At 51.7% G+C, this 13575-nt stretch overlaps 4 protein-coding genes across 4 annotated transcripts; all 4 read left to right on the forward strand.

The window, feature by feature from the left end:
• Positions 1–990: 990 nt before the first annotated feature.
• On the forward strand, positions 991–2007 carry CCOS01_06385 (uncharacterized protein; the record flags this gene model as incomplete). The annotated part of the gene is made up of 4 exons (XM_060454554.1): positions 991–1154; positions 1205–1282; positions 1342–1729; positions 1834–2007. The coding sequence occupies 4 exons, from the start codon at positions 991–993 to the stop codon at positions 2005–2007; spliced, it is 804 nt and encodes a 267-aa protein (XP_060314254.1).
• A 1135-nt stretch (positions 2008–3142) lies between these two features.
• Positions 3143–5127, forward strand: CCOS01_06386 (cytochrome P450; the record flags this gene model as incomplete). Its single annotated transcript, XM_060454555.1, has 7 exons — positions 3143–3350; positions 3449–3581; positions 3636–3827; positions 3891–4042; positions 4098–4336; positions 4407–4678; positions 4731–5127. The coding sequence occupies 7 exons, from the start codon at positions 3143–3145 to the stop codon at positions 5125–5127; spliced, it is 1593 nt and encodes a 530-aa protein (XP_060314255.1).
• A 2071-nt stretch (positions 5128–7198) lies between these two features.
• Positions 7199–8682, forward strand: CCOS01_06387 (glycosyl hydrolase family 76; the record flags this gene model as incomplete). Its single annotated transcript, XM_060454556.1, has 3 exons — positions 7199–7286; positions 7344–7448; positions 7499–8682. The coding sequence occupies 3 exons, from the start codon at positions 7199–7201 to the stop codon at positions 8680–8682; spliced, it is 1377 nt and encodes a 458-aa protein (XP_060314256.1).
• Positions 8683–10414: 1732 nt separating this feature from the next.
• On the forward strand, positions 10415–13430 carry CCOS01_06388 (fungal specific transcription factor domain-containing protein; the record flags this gene model as incomplete). The annotated part of the gene is made up of 3 exons (XM_060454557.1): positions 10415–11146; positions 11199–11564; positions 11622–13430. 3 exons carry the CDS (start codon positions 10415–10417, stop codon positions 13428–13430), a joined length of 2907 nt encoding a protein of 968 aa, XP_060314257.1.
• Positions 13431–13575: the final 145 nt, after the last annotated feature.

Below are 13575 nucleotides of genomic sequence, written 5' to 3' on the forward strand. Positions count from 1 at the left end.
ACGATGGGATACATCTTTCTCTGACGAGCCTGGAAGACAATTATAAGGGGCCCTGTACCAAAGGAAATTTCCACTTATGCTTACCCAAGATTTTGCATCACGGCGAAGATCTCATCGATGACATCTTATCCAGGTAGAGCACGTAGGTTACTAAAACGGGATTCACTGACTGTGGCGCCTTACTTTTGGCAGTGTGGCAAGAAAAAGAAATGAACAGGAATGACATCGGGGTCACCCCCAGCCCCTCGCCCAAGGGCGCACATACTTCCTGCACAACCCCTTGCATATCAGACCCAGAATGAGGAGCCATAAGATGTACGTGGCATCACGTCCACTCGCTTGTAGTTGCACACTGCCCTTGATGGCGCCACTACGATGCGGCATGTATTTCCAATTATTTCAGCAGCGGCAGACACCTCGGCACGTCTTGCCGAGAAGACGCATCAAGTTGCGATTATGTTCGGGCCGGTCCACAGAGGAATCGTTATAGATCTTTGTCACTTACTTTTCACCCTAACAAGGAGGCAGTCGAATGATACTCGGGATTTTGCAGAGCATTAAACAGACCAGCTTTCCGAAGGTGAGCAAAACTGTCAGCCTTGACGGGCAAGACATTTCACAGAACGGATGTTCTCATTGTCCCATAGTCCATGTCAGTGAATCGCACACTTTTTGGCAGGGATATAGAGAAGGGTAGGGCCGGATATCGACCGCAAATACCGGCGTCTAGCTTGTGTCGCAGGGATGGTCTAGCGTCTGCAGTCAGAGACTAGCCGAAGCTTGATCATGCGAACTAGGATACATCTGAGATACGAAGTCAGAATCGACGAGTCTCGAACTCTATGCTCATACGATGAGATGGAGTAGTTAAATCGTGAAAGTCCCACCCTTACTCATGGCTAAATCGATCCACAACATCAGTCACCACAACTAATAATTGCAAACTGAATTCATCCATGCTTCATTCACGCTTCCTCTTTATCACCCTCGATGATTGCGCGAGATTCTGACCCAGGGTTTTATCCCCTCGAAGCCCCGGCGATACTGTTCGGTATCACTATAGGCTTAACAATGCTGGCAACTTTCAAGGCATCGCAGCAGACCTTTCAGATCTACTCAAGAACAAAGTCGGCGACCAAATTGTACCCTTGGATGTGAGTTACTCGGGTCTATTTGAGTCTCTGTTCTGACGTACTCTACCCAGGATCTGGATCTTCCTCCTCGCCAATATCTCTCAAGCAATAATGAATTGGCTCCTAGCACACGGAGACCTTTCAAAAAGGTAGGACGTCCCGCCGTGTTTTAACCTGTCTGCTCGTCTTACTAGCTGACGGGTGGCAGCATTGGTTTCGGTATTGGAAGCTGTATGCTCTGGACTTTACAAACACAACTCGCTCCCCAAATACTTGCGAATCGACTAGGGCTTCTCCTAGTAAATAAAAAACGGGCAAAAATGATGAAATTTGGGCTGTTGGCCATAGTTGGGGTCATTAATATTTCAGTGACCTGCATATACGTTGCAGGGTACTCTATCAACCCGGAATATTTCACTCATCTGCACAAGATCTGGGACCCTATCGACAAAGTTGTTGATTTACTAATCGACATTTCGCTGAACACGGTATTCCTACGGATTATTCAACATGAGTTTGTTGCCGACGGTCTTCAAAAGTACCGACTATTATTTTACTGCGGCGTACTCTTCGTATTGATCTCATTATGTATGGATGTAAGTTGCCCGGTGTTCACATCGATACAACGATATGACTTGACTACAATTACTCAACTATAAAACCCTACATGGAATGTTAATGACTTTTCTTCCAATTAAAGATCCTCATGATTGTCATGATGACTGTACAGGAACCGTTCCTCTACGCTATGACTCACCCAATGGCCTACACTATGAAAATGATTATCGAAATGACGATGGCGGATTTGATATCGTCGATTGCAAAAAAACCACACCAAATGCAAGAGTTTTCGGAACAGATCTGTGTGAGTTAGTGTTTAGTTCTCCTAGCCAGAATCATTCTCCCTGTCGACTGAACAGTGTCGCGAGACCGTGCTATCGATAGCTTGTTACTACACCCTTCCGTCAAAGCCTTTCAATCAAGTATGGGCGAGGGACTGGTCTCTTGCGGTTTCTGTAAATTTACTTGGTCAACGTGGCATCTGTAATTGAATAGCATCGTATTCATGACAAAGACTGCTACCTGCTACTCAATTTCTAAGTAAGCACCCAATAATAACCAACTAGGAATGCATGGATGCAGAAGACGCACTTATCTTGGTTTCCTGTCGCCAACTTTGGAGACGTTGGTCCTAAGTGAACGTGCTGATTAATGATTCAATTCACTCATGTAGTTTTCGCCAAACTCTTTCAATTTACTGTAGTTGTATCAAGCCACATGCGTGATGACGGTGTTCCATTAGTATCTCGACTCATTGCCAGCAAGTGTCCAGCGTTTTTTCGGGTGATTAAAGTATTAATGCCGAGCTTACAGGTATCCGCAAGTGCTTGCAAATCACTGAGCACAGAATCTCCAGGGTTCCCCTCTATGCTACGCGAATCTGGCCTGGTCACCTTCGTGTGGAGTGGATGCAACCTCGAAATAGCATGTGGAAGCCCTTGAAAATGGCATGAGAACTGCACAACCAGCCATACCTAATCATCTATCCAAGCCTAATGATTCGCCAGAGCAGCGCTGATCCCCACGGGGCACCTTGGTCGCTTTTGAAATCGCTGTCTACGCGTTATCCATCACCTTAGCCCTATTACAGACCTGCGTCCGGAGCGTGTACCCTCCCACAGCAAATAAGGTCGAAGCAAAGTGGGACAGACTCCGCAAGTAGTCAGCGAGATGTTGCATCGCCGACCAGGATAGAGTTGAATCTGTAACCATTGACTGCCAAATGGAGTTGGCGAGGTTTATTAGTGCTCACTCTTCGGACTGACCTTGTGGCCCTACTGCTGGCAATTGCAACACGGGAGCCCGGTAGCCTGGCTGATCTAGTGCTCAGGGGTCTTGATGCAAGAATCGTATTTAAGATGCAAGCGCGCAGCACAAAATTTACTGACGGGAGTGAACGCCCCCGAAAGATTTCTGCTTCTCCATCGTCGAACAACAAATAAGCGACCATGGAGATATTTTCGCTTTCGGTCGGATTTTTCGGTCTTCTACTCATCTCATTCATCGTTGAGAGGGTCTTGAACAAGTTGAAGAATGGAGTGCGACCCCCATTGCCCCCCGGCCCAAAAGGTTTGCCGATTGTGGGTAATGTGAACGATCTACCCAAACCTGGCGAATTGGATTACGTTCACTGGTTGAAGCATAAGGAGTTATATGGTCAGTTCTGGTATTGAATGGTGATGGCATGATATCCATTATCAGAGAGAGGGTGTGATTTCATCGTTCAGAGGACGTAGCTAATTTGCTTGTCTTAGGTCCTATTAGCTCCATCACAACAATGGGCCAGACAGTTGTAATACTTAGTGATCCACAACTTGCCTTTGATCTCTTGGACAAGCGCTCATTGAAGCATTCCTCGAGACCTTCACAAACTTTCATTGGCGAGATGTATGTGTATTGGAATGTCTTGCGGATCCGTGGAAACCTCTGACAGGAAGAAAGGGTCGGTCTAGAGCACATCACCGGCATGGCCGTCTATGACGAACGGTTCCGCGCACAGCGCAAGGCCATGGGCCGGATTCTCGGCTCAAAGATGGCTGCAGCAAAATACAACGAGTGGCAAGAGGCCGAGGTCGGGCATCTTCTTCTGCATCTGCTAGATAGCCCGCAAAACTTTATAGAACATATCAAGAAGTAAGCGGAAAGATGGATTGTGTCAAAGGCGTCTAGTGGCTCTTCGCTAACCAAATCATGCAGGGAAGCCGGTTCCCTCATCCTCAAGATTACGTACGGCTATACAGCTGAACAGTTCAAGAAAGATCCCTTCCTCGAGATGATTACCGAAACCATGGACAACTTCTCGACGGGCGCTACGCCTGGTGCCTTCTTAGTTGATGTTTTCCCCTTTCGTTAGTCTCGCGCCATGTTCCTGCCCGAAACACCCCTTGTCCTAACTCTGAGCAGTGCGATATCTACCCAACTGGGTTCCTGGGACCGGTTTCAAACAGCTCGCAAAGGAATGGAGAGCCCAGATGGAGGAGACCAGAGACAAACCGTATGCCTTCGTCCAACATCAAATAGCGCAGGGCAAGGACAACTCGTCTTATTTGGCCAATCTTCTCGACTCTCCTGAGCAATCACTATTCGACCAACACAACCACAAGCACTCGGCGCTAGCTGTATTTGGAGGAGGTGCAGACACGGTGAGTGGCTCGGTCAATTCTGTCGTGAGCACCGCGTTGTAGTAAACACTGCATACTAAACATCCTACAGACGGTATCGACGGTCGCATCCTTCTTCCTGGCGATGATGGTGTACCCCGACATCCAGAAGAAGGCCCAGGAGGAAATCGACAGAGTTATTGGTAGTGGAAGATTGCCGACTACTAAAGATCGGGAGAACCTTCCTTACATCGAAGCTCTCGTGAAAGAAACCATGCGCTGGCACCCTATTGGCCCCATGGGCCTGCCCCATTCTAGCACGGAGGATGACGTTTTCGAGGGCTACTTCATTCCGAAGGGAGCCATGGTACTACCCAATATTTGGTAAGTCTGTCAACACGTTGAGATAGCTACATTGGCTGAGACAAGTCTATAGGTGGTTCACTCATGACCCAGAGCGGTACCCCGACCCGATGAACTTTAAGCCCGAGCGCTTCCTTCAAAGTGACGGACACGAGCCTGAGGCGGACCCTCACAAGTTTGTCTTCGGGTTCGGCCGCCGAATCTGCCCCGGTCGCATCCTCGCCGATAACTCCATCTTTCTCAATATCGCTCAGTCACTTACCGTGTATGATTTCGCCAAGCCGATCGTCGACGGCAAGGTCGTTGAGCCGGCAGTCAGGTTCACTACGGGCGTCATCAGCCACCCGCAGCCATTTGAGATCTCCATCAAGCCTCGATCTGCCAAGCACGAGACTCTGATTCGCTCAATTGAAGAGACTTATCCGTGGGAAGAGAGTGATTCCAGAATCCTCGAGAGGATAGAGGTTTAGACGATATCCGGTGGCTTGCCTTTCGCGTTTATGGCCTAGCTTACGACCGTACCCAAATTGCCAGATTGCCATGTTGCTCGACGGGGTGTCTTTCCAGAGGAGCTGGACTTGATGTATTGGGAGTTCGATGAATTCCCTCGAATTAGCATGTTGTATCAATGAAAAGTTGGCGTCATGCAGCACTATCATACCGCAGGGTGATGTTCTACGAAACCGTACTCTTGACTTCTGTTCCTCTGGAGCTATCATGTGTCATTGTAGAAGGTCTTCTTCGCATACGAAGTGAGCCCTTGCGCCGACTGCTTATCAAGTCACACATGCCTTTCGTTACGAGGGATCTAGAGCCAGCTGGGGTCGTCTTTGGCTTCTTTGTGTCGCCGATGACCGCGGTATTGCTTTCGTAATTTGACAGGGCATTATTACCATAAACATGTCCCTTCGTATCCTTGACTGATCGATGTCTCCATCTTCTCTACAATTTAGGACTTTTGGTGTGCAACTCTTCGAAAGCTGCCATGAGTAGGTACCTATCCAGAAAGAGGTCGTCATCTCCAACTCGCTGTGAGCTGTGATAGGTATGGTAGTCAAGGAGGAAGGAGCAACTTCATGCTCATCATAACAGTACTTCACCGCCAGTCAGAAAATTACACGCTCGATACCCTTATTACCTTGTCGATTTCGAGCACAGCCGCAACACCTCCATCATTATGAAGTTTAGCGGCCCAGTTACGGCCATCGCGTCTCTGACCCTGACTTCATCTCTGAAAACTCGAGCGCCGAAGTAGGAAAACGTTGGTGTCCGGAACACTCGGTACGATCGCGTTATAGCAAAAACAGCGGCTAAACTGCCAGTGAAATTTGACCGGCCTGGGAGTAATCGAAAAAATTCAGACAATTCGTAATTGAATGAAGCTAGAAGTTCACCTGCAGGATACATGTCGCTTTTGAAGGGCAAGGAATAATTCTCGTACATTCTCAGCGCCATCATAAGTAAAGGTTTGGGAGGAAGTGGCGGAGCAAAATAGGAAATAAGCAAGGGGTTCGGGAGGAACATGAGGAGACCTACTATCAATCACCTTCGGAGTTTGAGTTGGATTTGAGTTGACAACCACCGATTGAGCACTGAGTAGCGCGACGATGCAACTCTGCAAGTCTTGACTGCCAAAACAAGCAGACGCAAAGGAATAAGCATTTTCATGGGGGATCCGTCGACCCAAATATGTTTAGGAGAGCCCAGCCCAAAATAGACACACAGACAGGTTGACAGGCTTGTTGTTCCTTGTTTCAGTCAACTATCCCTGATTCCGCACCCTTTTTTCTTCACCGTCCCTATCGCATCCTGAGACGCGTAAGTCCACCAGCCCCCCACAACTTTTCCACAGCTTCGTTCCCGCTAAAGACCGAAAAGGAGAGGGAACCAACTTGAGTTTGGATAGGGGTGGATCGTCATCGCGAACGAAGATCACCCCACCACCCGCAGCACGCTAAGACGGAAAGCCGACCGCGACCGTACGGTTCGTCGTCTCTGGAGCCGCCAGTCACGCACTCGCGGCAGTCTACCCCCAGACCCCGGTGAGCGTCGTATGCAAAATTGCGGCAGCCCGGAGTTCACGGCTTCTCATTTCTACATGTATGTTTCAGTCTCAACCAACCCATACTTGTTCTGGCGCTAGAAAAACCACCGCATCTAGAACCAAACAATTGAACAACTAATAGAGCCTTAGTGCGAAACCGCCGAAATCGTCTTAACAAGATGGACCCCGAGATCATGCCAGTGGGTTACGTGGTTACATGCGCGTCAGCTACAGACGTCAGCTGTGGAGAGAGGGAAAATTGAAAATGGACCCGCGATTTTGCACAGCCCTTGTGATGGAATGCCCTTTAAGCTCGAAGACTCTTCCGCCCTACCCTGAGGGGCCACCCCTTCGGCGTGCGGTCTCGTTTATGTCTACGTCGTTGCCGTTGTTACTGTCGTTGTCGTTGTTGATGCCAAGCTTTTGCGAATAGCTCGGCGCTGCGATTCGGATCTCTTGTCGCTCGTTTATATCGTCTACCAGCTGAACAAGTCGAGATGAGACCAACATTAGGACTGCCGGCTTTGGCCGTGGGGTTGAATTTGGCGAGCGTCAGTGCTATCGATGTCACATGGACAGATGAAGGTAGGGTATTTGCGTTTGCCGAGTCGTCTTGCCTTGGCTAACCTATTGCGATGTCAGACTCAATAAAGAGTGCCGCGAGCACGGTCGCCTATGGGCTAGTAAAATACTACACTGGTAACAATACTGGCGATACCCCTGGAAACTTACCAGATCCCTATTACTGTAGGTCTAGTCCATAACATTGTCATGGGCCTCGTGTTGACAGTTTCAAGGGTGGGAGGCCGGTGCCATGTTCGGCACATTGATAGACTACTGGTGGCTCACGGGCGATGACTCTTACAACACAATCACCACGCAAGCCATGCTGCATCAAGTAGGCGACGACAACGACTACATGCCGCAGAATCAAACCCTTACAGAAGGAAACGATGACCAGGGCTTCTGGGCAATGGCCGCCATGTCCGCCGCCGAACACAAATACCCGAATCCGCCAGAGGACTCACCGCAGTGGCTCGCCCTGGTCCAAGCCGTCTTTAACGAGTACGTCAGTCGATGGGATACGGAGAACTGTAACGGCGGTGTGCGATGGCAAATCTTTACGTGGAACGCCGGTTTCGACTACAAGAACTCCATCTCGAACGGGTGCTTTTTCAATGTGGCTGCGCGCCTGGCTCGGTACACGGGGAACACGACATACTCTGACTGGGCAGAAAAGGTCTGGACATGGCAGACGGACGTCGGACTGCTCACATCCGATCACGAAGTACTCGACGGCGTTCACTTTGAGGGAAAATGCCCCAGCTCCACCGACAGCACAAAGTGGTCCTACAACGCCGGCATCTTCCTCTACGGCGCGGCGGTGATGTACAACATTACGGGGAGCGACACGTGGAAGACCCGCCTCGACGGCATGCTCACGGACGTGCAGACGGCGTTTGTCCAAAACGACATCATCTACGAGGCCTACTGCGAGCCGACGGCGCAGTGCAGCCAAGACGCGCAGAGCTTCAAGGGGTATCTCGCGCGCTGGCTGGCCGCCACATCGCAAGTCGCCGCGCACACCGCGGACACCATCACGGCGCTGCTGCTTTCGAGCGGGAAGAAGGCGGCGATCACCTGTTCGGGGTCTCCCGCTTCGGGGTTCAAGGGCCATGCGGGGACCGCGTGCGGATTCTCGTGGCTGAATGAGACGTTTGATGGGATCGTGGGCGTGGGACCGCAGATGACTTCTTTGCAGATGATCATGTATAATCTAGTCGGGTCGGCTGAGGCGCCCGTCACTGCTACCACGGGAGGAAACTCCACAGGCGATGTAAATGGAGGAAAGACTGATGATGGCTCGGGGTCGTCAAATTCTCTTAAGGCGATCACCACCGCGGACAAGGCCGGTGCGGCCATCTTGACGATAATGGTTTCGGCCAGTGTTGTTGCCGGTAGTGCCTTTCTCATCATGTAGGAGAAGTTTTGTGTTAGTCATTCAGCGAGTTTTGATTTCTTTGAGCAAATGCGAAAGCGAACCCACACCGAGGTGAATCATTCGGTGAAGTACTAACACATGACCGATATGGCTTGACTTGGTGCCAAGGATTTTGAAGCGGAAATGTGAAAGTTTAGTATGCAGGCTCGGCATATCCTGCTCGTGTCGACTGCTTTTTGGCATGTGTTTCGCCTCTGTTTCCCCCTCCGGAAGCGGGGAAGACAAATGCAGTGGGCAAGGTCTCCCGAACTAAACATATTCAGCTTCATGGATTTCGTCAGAGATCTGTGCTGGCGCGAAACGAAACTAAGATCGATGTTACGGTACCCTGAGTACGGAACATGTACGCAGTAGACTTTATCAGATCTTGCATGCCGTACATACGTCCGAACAAGCCTTCTCTCAAGGAAAGCATGCATAGCACATGGGGGAAACGTGTCTGGTGATACAACCAGTTGGCTTACTACTTGCATAACGGTAAGATGGTTCGGCCGATTGATAGCAGTCGAAGGAGTTAGTTTTTGGGAATCTTGTCACCAACGCGAATGGTCGCCTTGCGTCATGGGCAGACTTACACAGACCGTTGTAGACCTTTGGTTGTAGACTTGAGAGTCAAGAGTCTTGGGCGCCGTTCTCGGAGATATCGGACATGTCGTGCACCGACCGCCGGCGAGTGCTCATCGTCTCAACCCATGGGAGCCCGAGCCAGGTCGTGTTCCATGCTTGCCAGTCAAGTTGGTAGTCGATGATGTCGTGCGTAAACCGGCGGGAATTACCCAACTCGTAATCAGTAGATAGAATTGACCTCCTGTTTTGTCGATTGACAACGCAACGTAAAGCCGAGCATGCAAGATCGTTTTTTCCGAGAAGCTCGGAGGTACTGGCCGACACCGGTTCTTCACCGAACTTCACCTAGGATCGGTGTGTCATTCGAGTCGGGGTCTTTCGGTGAGCTGATCACAGCCTCTCCCGAGGTGAGCTGAGCCAATGGGAAGCGTCGCATTGCTGGCCGTGGCCGATGCAGGCGCCTCGCCCCACCCACCGGCTTGCCGGTCTAAGCTCCGACCTCGATCGGTCCTCCCCCCCTGCTATTCCCATGCTCCCATGCTTTTTTCCCTCCCACTTCATTCTATTCCCGCGCACTGAGGTTGACTGGCATTCGTGCGCTCCAACATTGGCTCCCGTCCATCTTCCAACCCCCACCTACCTTTACCCTTACCTTACCTTAGCTGGCTGCTGCTGTTGCGGGTGCTGCTGCGCCTTTCAGTCGCCTGTCTTGTCAAGCCTAATCCACTAATCCCAATAATCCTGCAAGAGTCACCGAACGACAGCTTCCAACGCCAATCGACGAAACACCAAGCGACCAATTTCACAGCTTACCGCCTTTTCAGATAGGCTGCTGTGATTCTGACATGCTCTAGGCTCGATCCTTGTGTCACGGCTGTTGTCTCTGGGTGGGTAAAGCTGGAGCCAAGAGCAAAGCAGCGTTGCAGGATCGATCCCCCGCCATTTGTCAGCCTTCTCAGCTCTGGTCGCCAAACTGTGTGTGTCACCATCGCACTCTGTCGAATCCTATCCCTCAAACCCCAACTCAAACCTTCGTGAGCCTCCAGTCTCTTCTCCGACTACAACCGCCACTGCGAACGATCAAATCTCTCTTACGACGTCTGCGTCCCCAGACATCCGACGGACGGCCGACAAAACAGACGCCATGGACAACTTCTCGCCGACAAGTCAACAGTCGAACCCCACGACGCCAGCCAACGCCATGAATGCCAACCCCCACCATTCGCCAAACTCCCCGACCATTCACGACTTTCCTGCCCTCAGCCGACATGGCGCGACCTCTATACCTCCTGATCAACCCGTGGCTATGACGGCCTCCGGCCAGCCAGCCCTCAATCCCCGAAGCTGCGTCACCTGCCGCCGACGAAAGGTCCGCTGCGACAAGCAAATGCCGTGCAGCAACTGCCGCCGCGCCGTCATCCAGTGCATCTACCCGGCCCCCGGCCGAGCCCCTCGCCGTCCCAGACCGAAAGATCCGAATGCGCCGCCCAAAAATTCGAGCGAGCGCGAGGTGGAGCTAATGAAGCGCCTGCGCAAGTTGGAGGGAATCGTTGAGGAGCTCAGTGGCCAGATCGAGGTCGAGAGCGGCACAGGGAGCAACAGCGGTCGCCAGAACTCGAGCACAGGCAATTCGCCCGAGGCTTTTGGTAACGACCTGAGCTCCGAACGCGCCGGTAGCACTTCCAGCGGCGCTGCTGTCATGAGTGCATTCAAGGAGGCCGTGACGCCCAACAAGATGGAGACGGACCCAGAACCCAAGAGGCCTGTAGAGAGGCAAACAGGCATAAGCAGGTCGTTTGGCCGGCTTGTGCTTCACGACAAGGGCAAGACGAGCAGATACGTGAGCAGCGCATTTTGGTCCAAGCTCAATGACGAAGTGAGTCACCCGAGTCATGTTTTGTGCCAAGGTGCTGACAAGGATGCTATAGCTTGACGAGCTTCGAGAAGAGACGCATGCGTTGGATCAAGATACCGATGATTCAGATGTCGAGGACACGCCAGATCACTCTCCAATACAGGATACCGATGCCGCGACGGACCATCATGCCTTTATCCTGGGATATCGGTCTTCCGATGTCGACTTGCGCAAGCTGCATCCCTTGCCATCTCAGATACCCTTCATGTGGCAGGTTTACCAGGAGAATGTGGAACCGTTGCTCAAGATCTTGCATATCCCGACCATGGAGAAGCTCATTCGCGACATGCGACGCAATATCGACGAGCTGACTGCCGGTAACGAAGCGCTGCTGTTTTCCATTTACTATGCAGCAATCACATCCATGGAAGATGAAGAGGTAAGTCCACATCATGTCAAAATCCATCACACTTGACGATGACTAACCAGTTCACAGGTGGAGAAGAACTTTGGATCAAAGAAGGAAGAGATGCTCTCACAGTATCGCTTCGCCCTCGAGCAGGCACTCGCAAAGGCCAACTTCCTCAATACCTCCGACATGGTGGTCCTCCAGGCTTTTGTCATGTTCCTCACTCTGGTCCGCAGGGAGGATGACACCCGTTTCTGCTGGACGCTGACCGGATTGGCGATCCGTATCGCACAAGGACTGGGGATCCATCGGGACGGAACTAACTTCAATCTTCCCCCCTTTGAGACCGAAATGAGACGTCGCTTGTGGTGGGCTATCTGCACCCTAGATCTTCGCTCTGCAGAAGAGCTTGGCAGCGATCTCACCATCATCGACCGATCGTTTGACACCGAACTGCCCTCTAATTTGAACGATTCAGATATTGAGCCGGGAATGACAGAGGTTCCCAAATCGCGCCTGGGCAAGACCGACTGCGCCGTATCGCTGGTGAGATACGAAATTTGCGCACTGTCACGGCGGTTACACACGGTGGGGTCAGCCATGGCTGGTGTCTGTCCCAAGGACGCTGCATCAAGTCTCGAGGAGCGCGAGCGCATGCTGATCGAAGTTTACGACCGTGTTGAGGAGAAGTTCCTCAAGCATTGCTTCACCGACGACGACCCCCTCTTCTGGATGGCGGCCATGATCGCCCGTGTTATCATGGCGAAGATGAGTCTTGTCATCTATCAACCGATGCTGTTCCCTGGCAACGGCCACGAACTTTCCAACGAGATCCGCGACAGGCTCTTCATCTCAGCCATTGAAATCGTTGAATACAACTACATCCTAAACACAGATCCCCGCTGTAAGCAATGGCGGTGGCTTTTCCAGACCTACCGACAATGGCACGCGATTGCCTACATCCTCATGGAAGGCGGGCGTCGGCCATGGTCAGCAACCTCGGAGCGAGGATGGGAAGCTGTCAACAACACGATGCGATTCGACAGAGACCCATCTGAAATTTCGAGGATGGCAGATCATATGGCTGTATGGGTCCCATTACGGAAGCTAAGCGCAAAGGCGACGAAGCATCGCGAGGCGGAGATTGTCCGTCTTAGAGCCGATCCGGAAGCAGCACGCCAACTGGACGTGGACGATCGTATGAATCCCATCCCGGCCAGACTTGGACCAGTGCCCGGAATGGAAATCAAGCACCTGCAGATTCGCACCCGCTGGCGCAACCTGGTACGGACGGATGGCGGCTCAAGCCCGCTACCACCGCCGGCAAACAACGTAACGCAAATTCAACCCGTGCAGCAGCAGCAGAGCTCAGCGCCCCGAGGTCCGGTTCCCCAGCCTGCGAACCCGACAGTTCAGGCTCCGACGCCCGCACCGCAGCAGAGGGAACCCGAGTTCATCGACACGGTAATGATGGCGCGCGGGTTTAATCCCAACCATATCTGGGAGTATATCTACCCGACGGCGGAGTCCATGGCAGCCGACCCGAATAATACGCTCTTCCCGCCCAACGCCTCGCAGCCGCAAGCGTCGCAGTCTATGATGTCTTCGGCAGTGCCATCGCCCGCAATGTCAACTGGACAGGGTCTTGATAACGATCAGCGACTGAAGCAGCAGGCCATCGCGATGCAGTCCCAACCTACGGTAGCGTCGTCTCTGGGGGACAACCAGCCTCCGTGGCTGTGGTCTGACCCGTTCACGTCCATCAACAATGTGCCTGTTGACTCCATGGACGTCAACATGGATAACTTGGATGACTTCAACTGGCAGAATTGGCAGGAGAGCATCAAGGGATTTGAGATGGATCCTGACAACATGCCCCAGAAGGGAGCATGGTAAAGATGTATAATGTTTCCGGTGTAGTATGTGCATGGTTTATTTTGGATATGGATTTTGGATGTCTCCTCTCACGCGAAGGCTCTTGGAGAGCTATGTAATGATACCCTACGGAAGCAGATGTAATGAATGATGAGATACTTTTCAC

Source organism: Colletotrichum costaricense (assembly GCF_030867565.1).
Source record: "Colletotrichum costaricense strain IMI 309622 chromosome Unknown Scaffold_6.1, whole genome shotgun sequence".
In the NCBI taxonomy this organism is placed as follows: domain Eukaryota; kingdom Fungi; phylum Ascomycota; class Sordariomycetes; order Glomerellales; family Glomerellaceae; genus Colletotrichum; species Colletotrichum costaricense.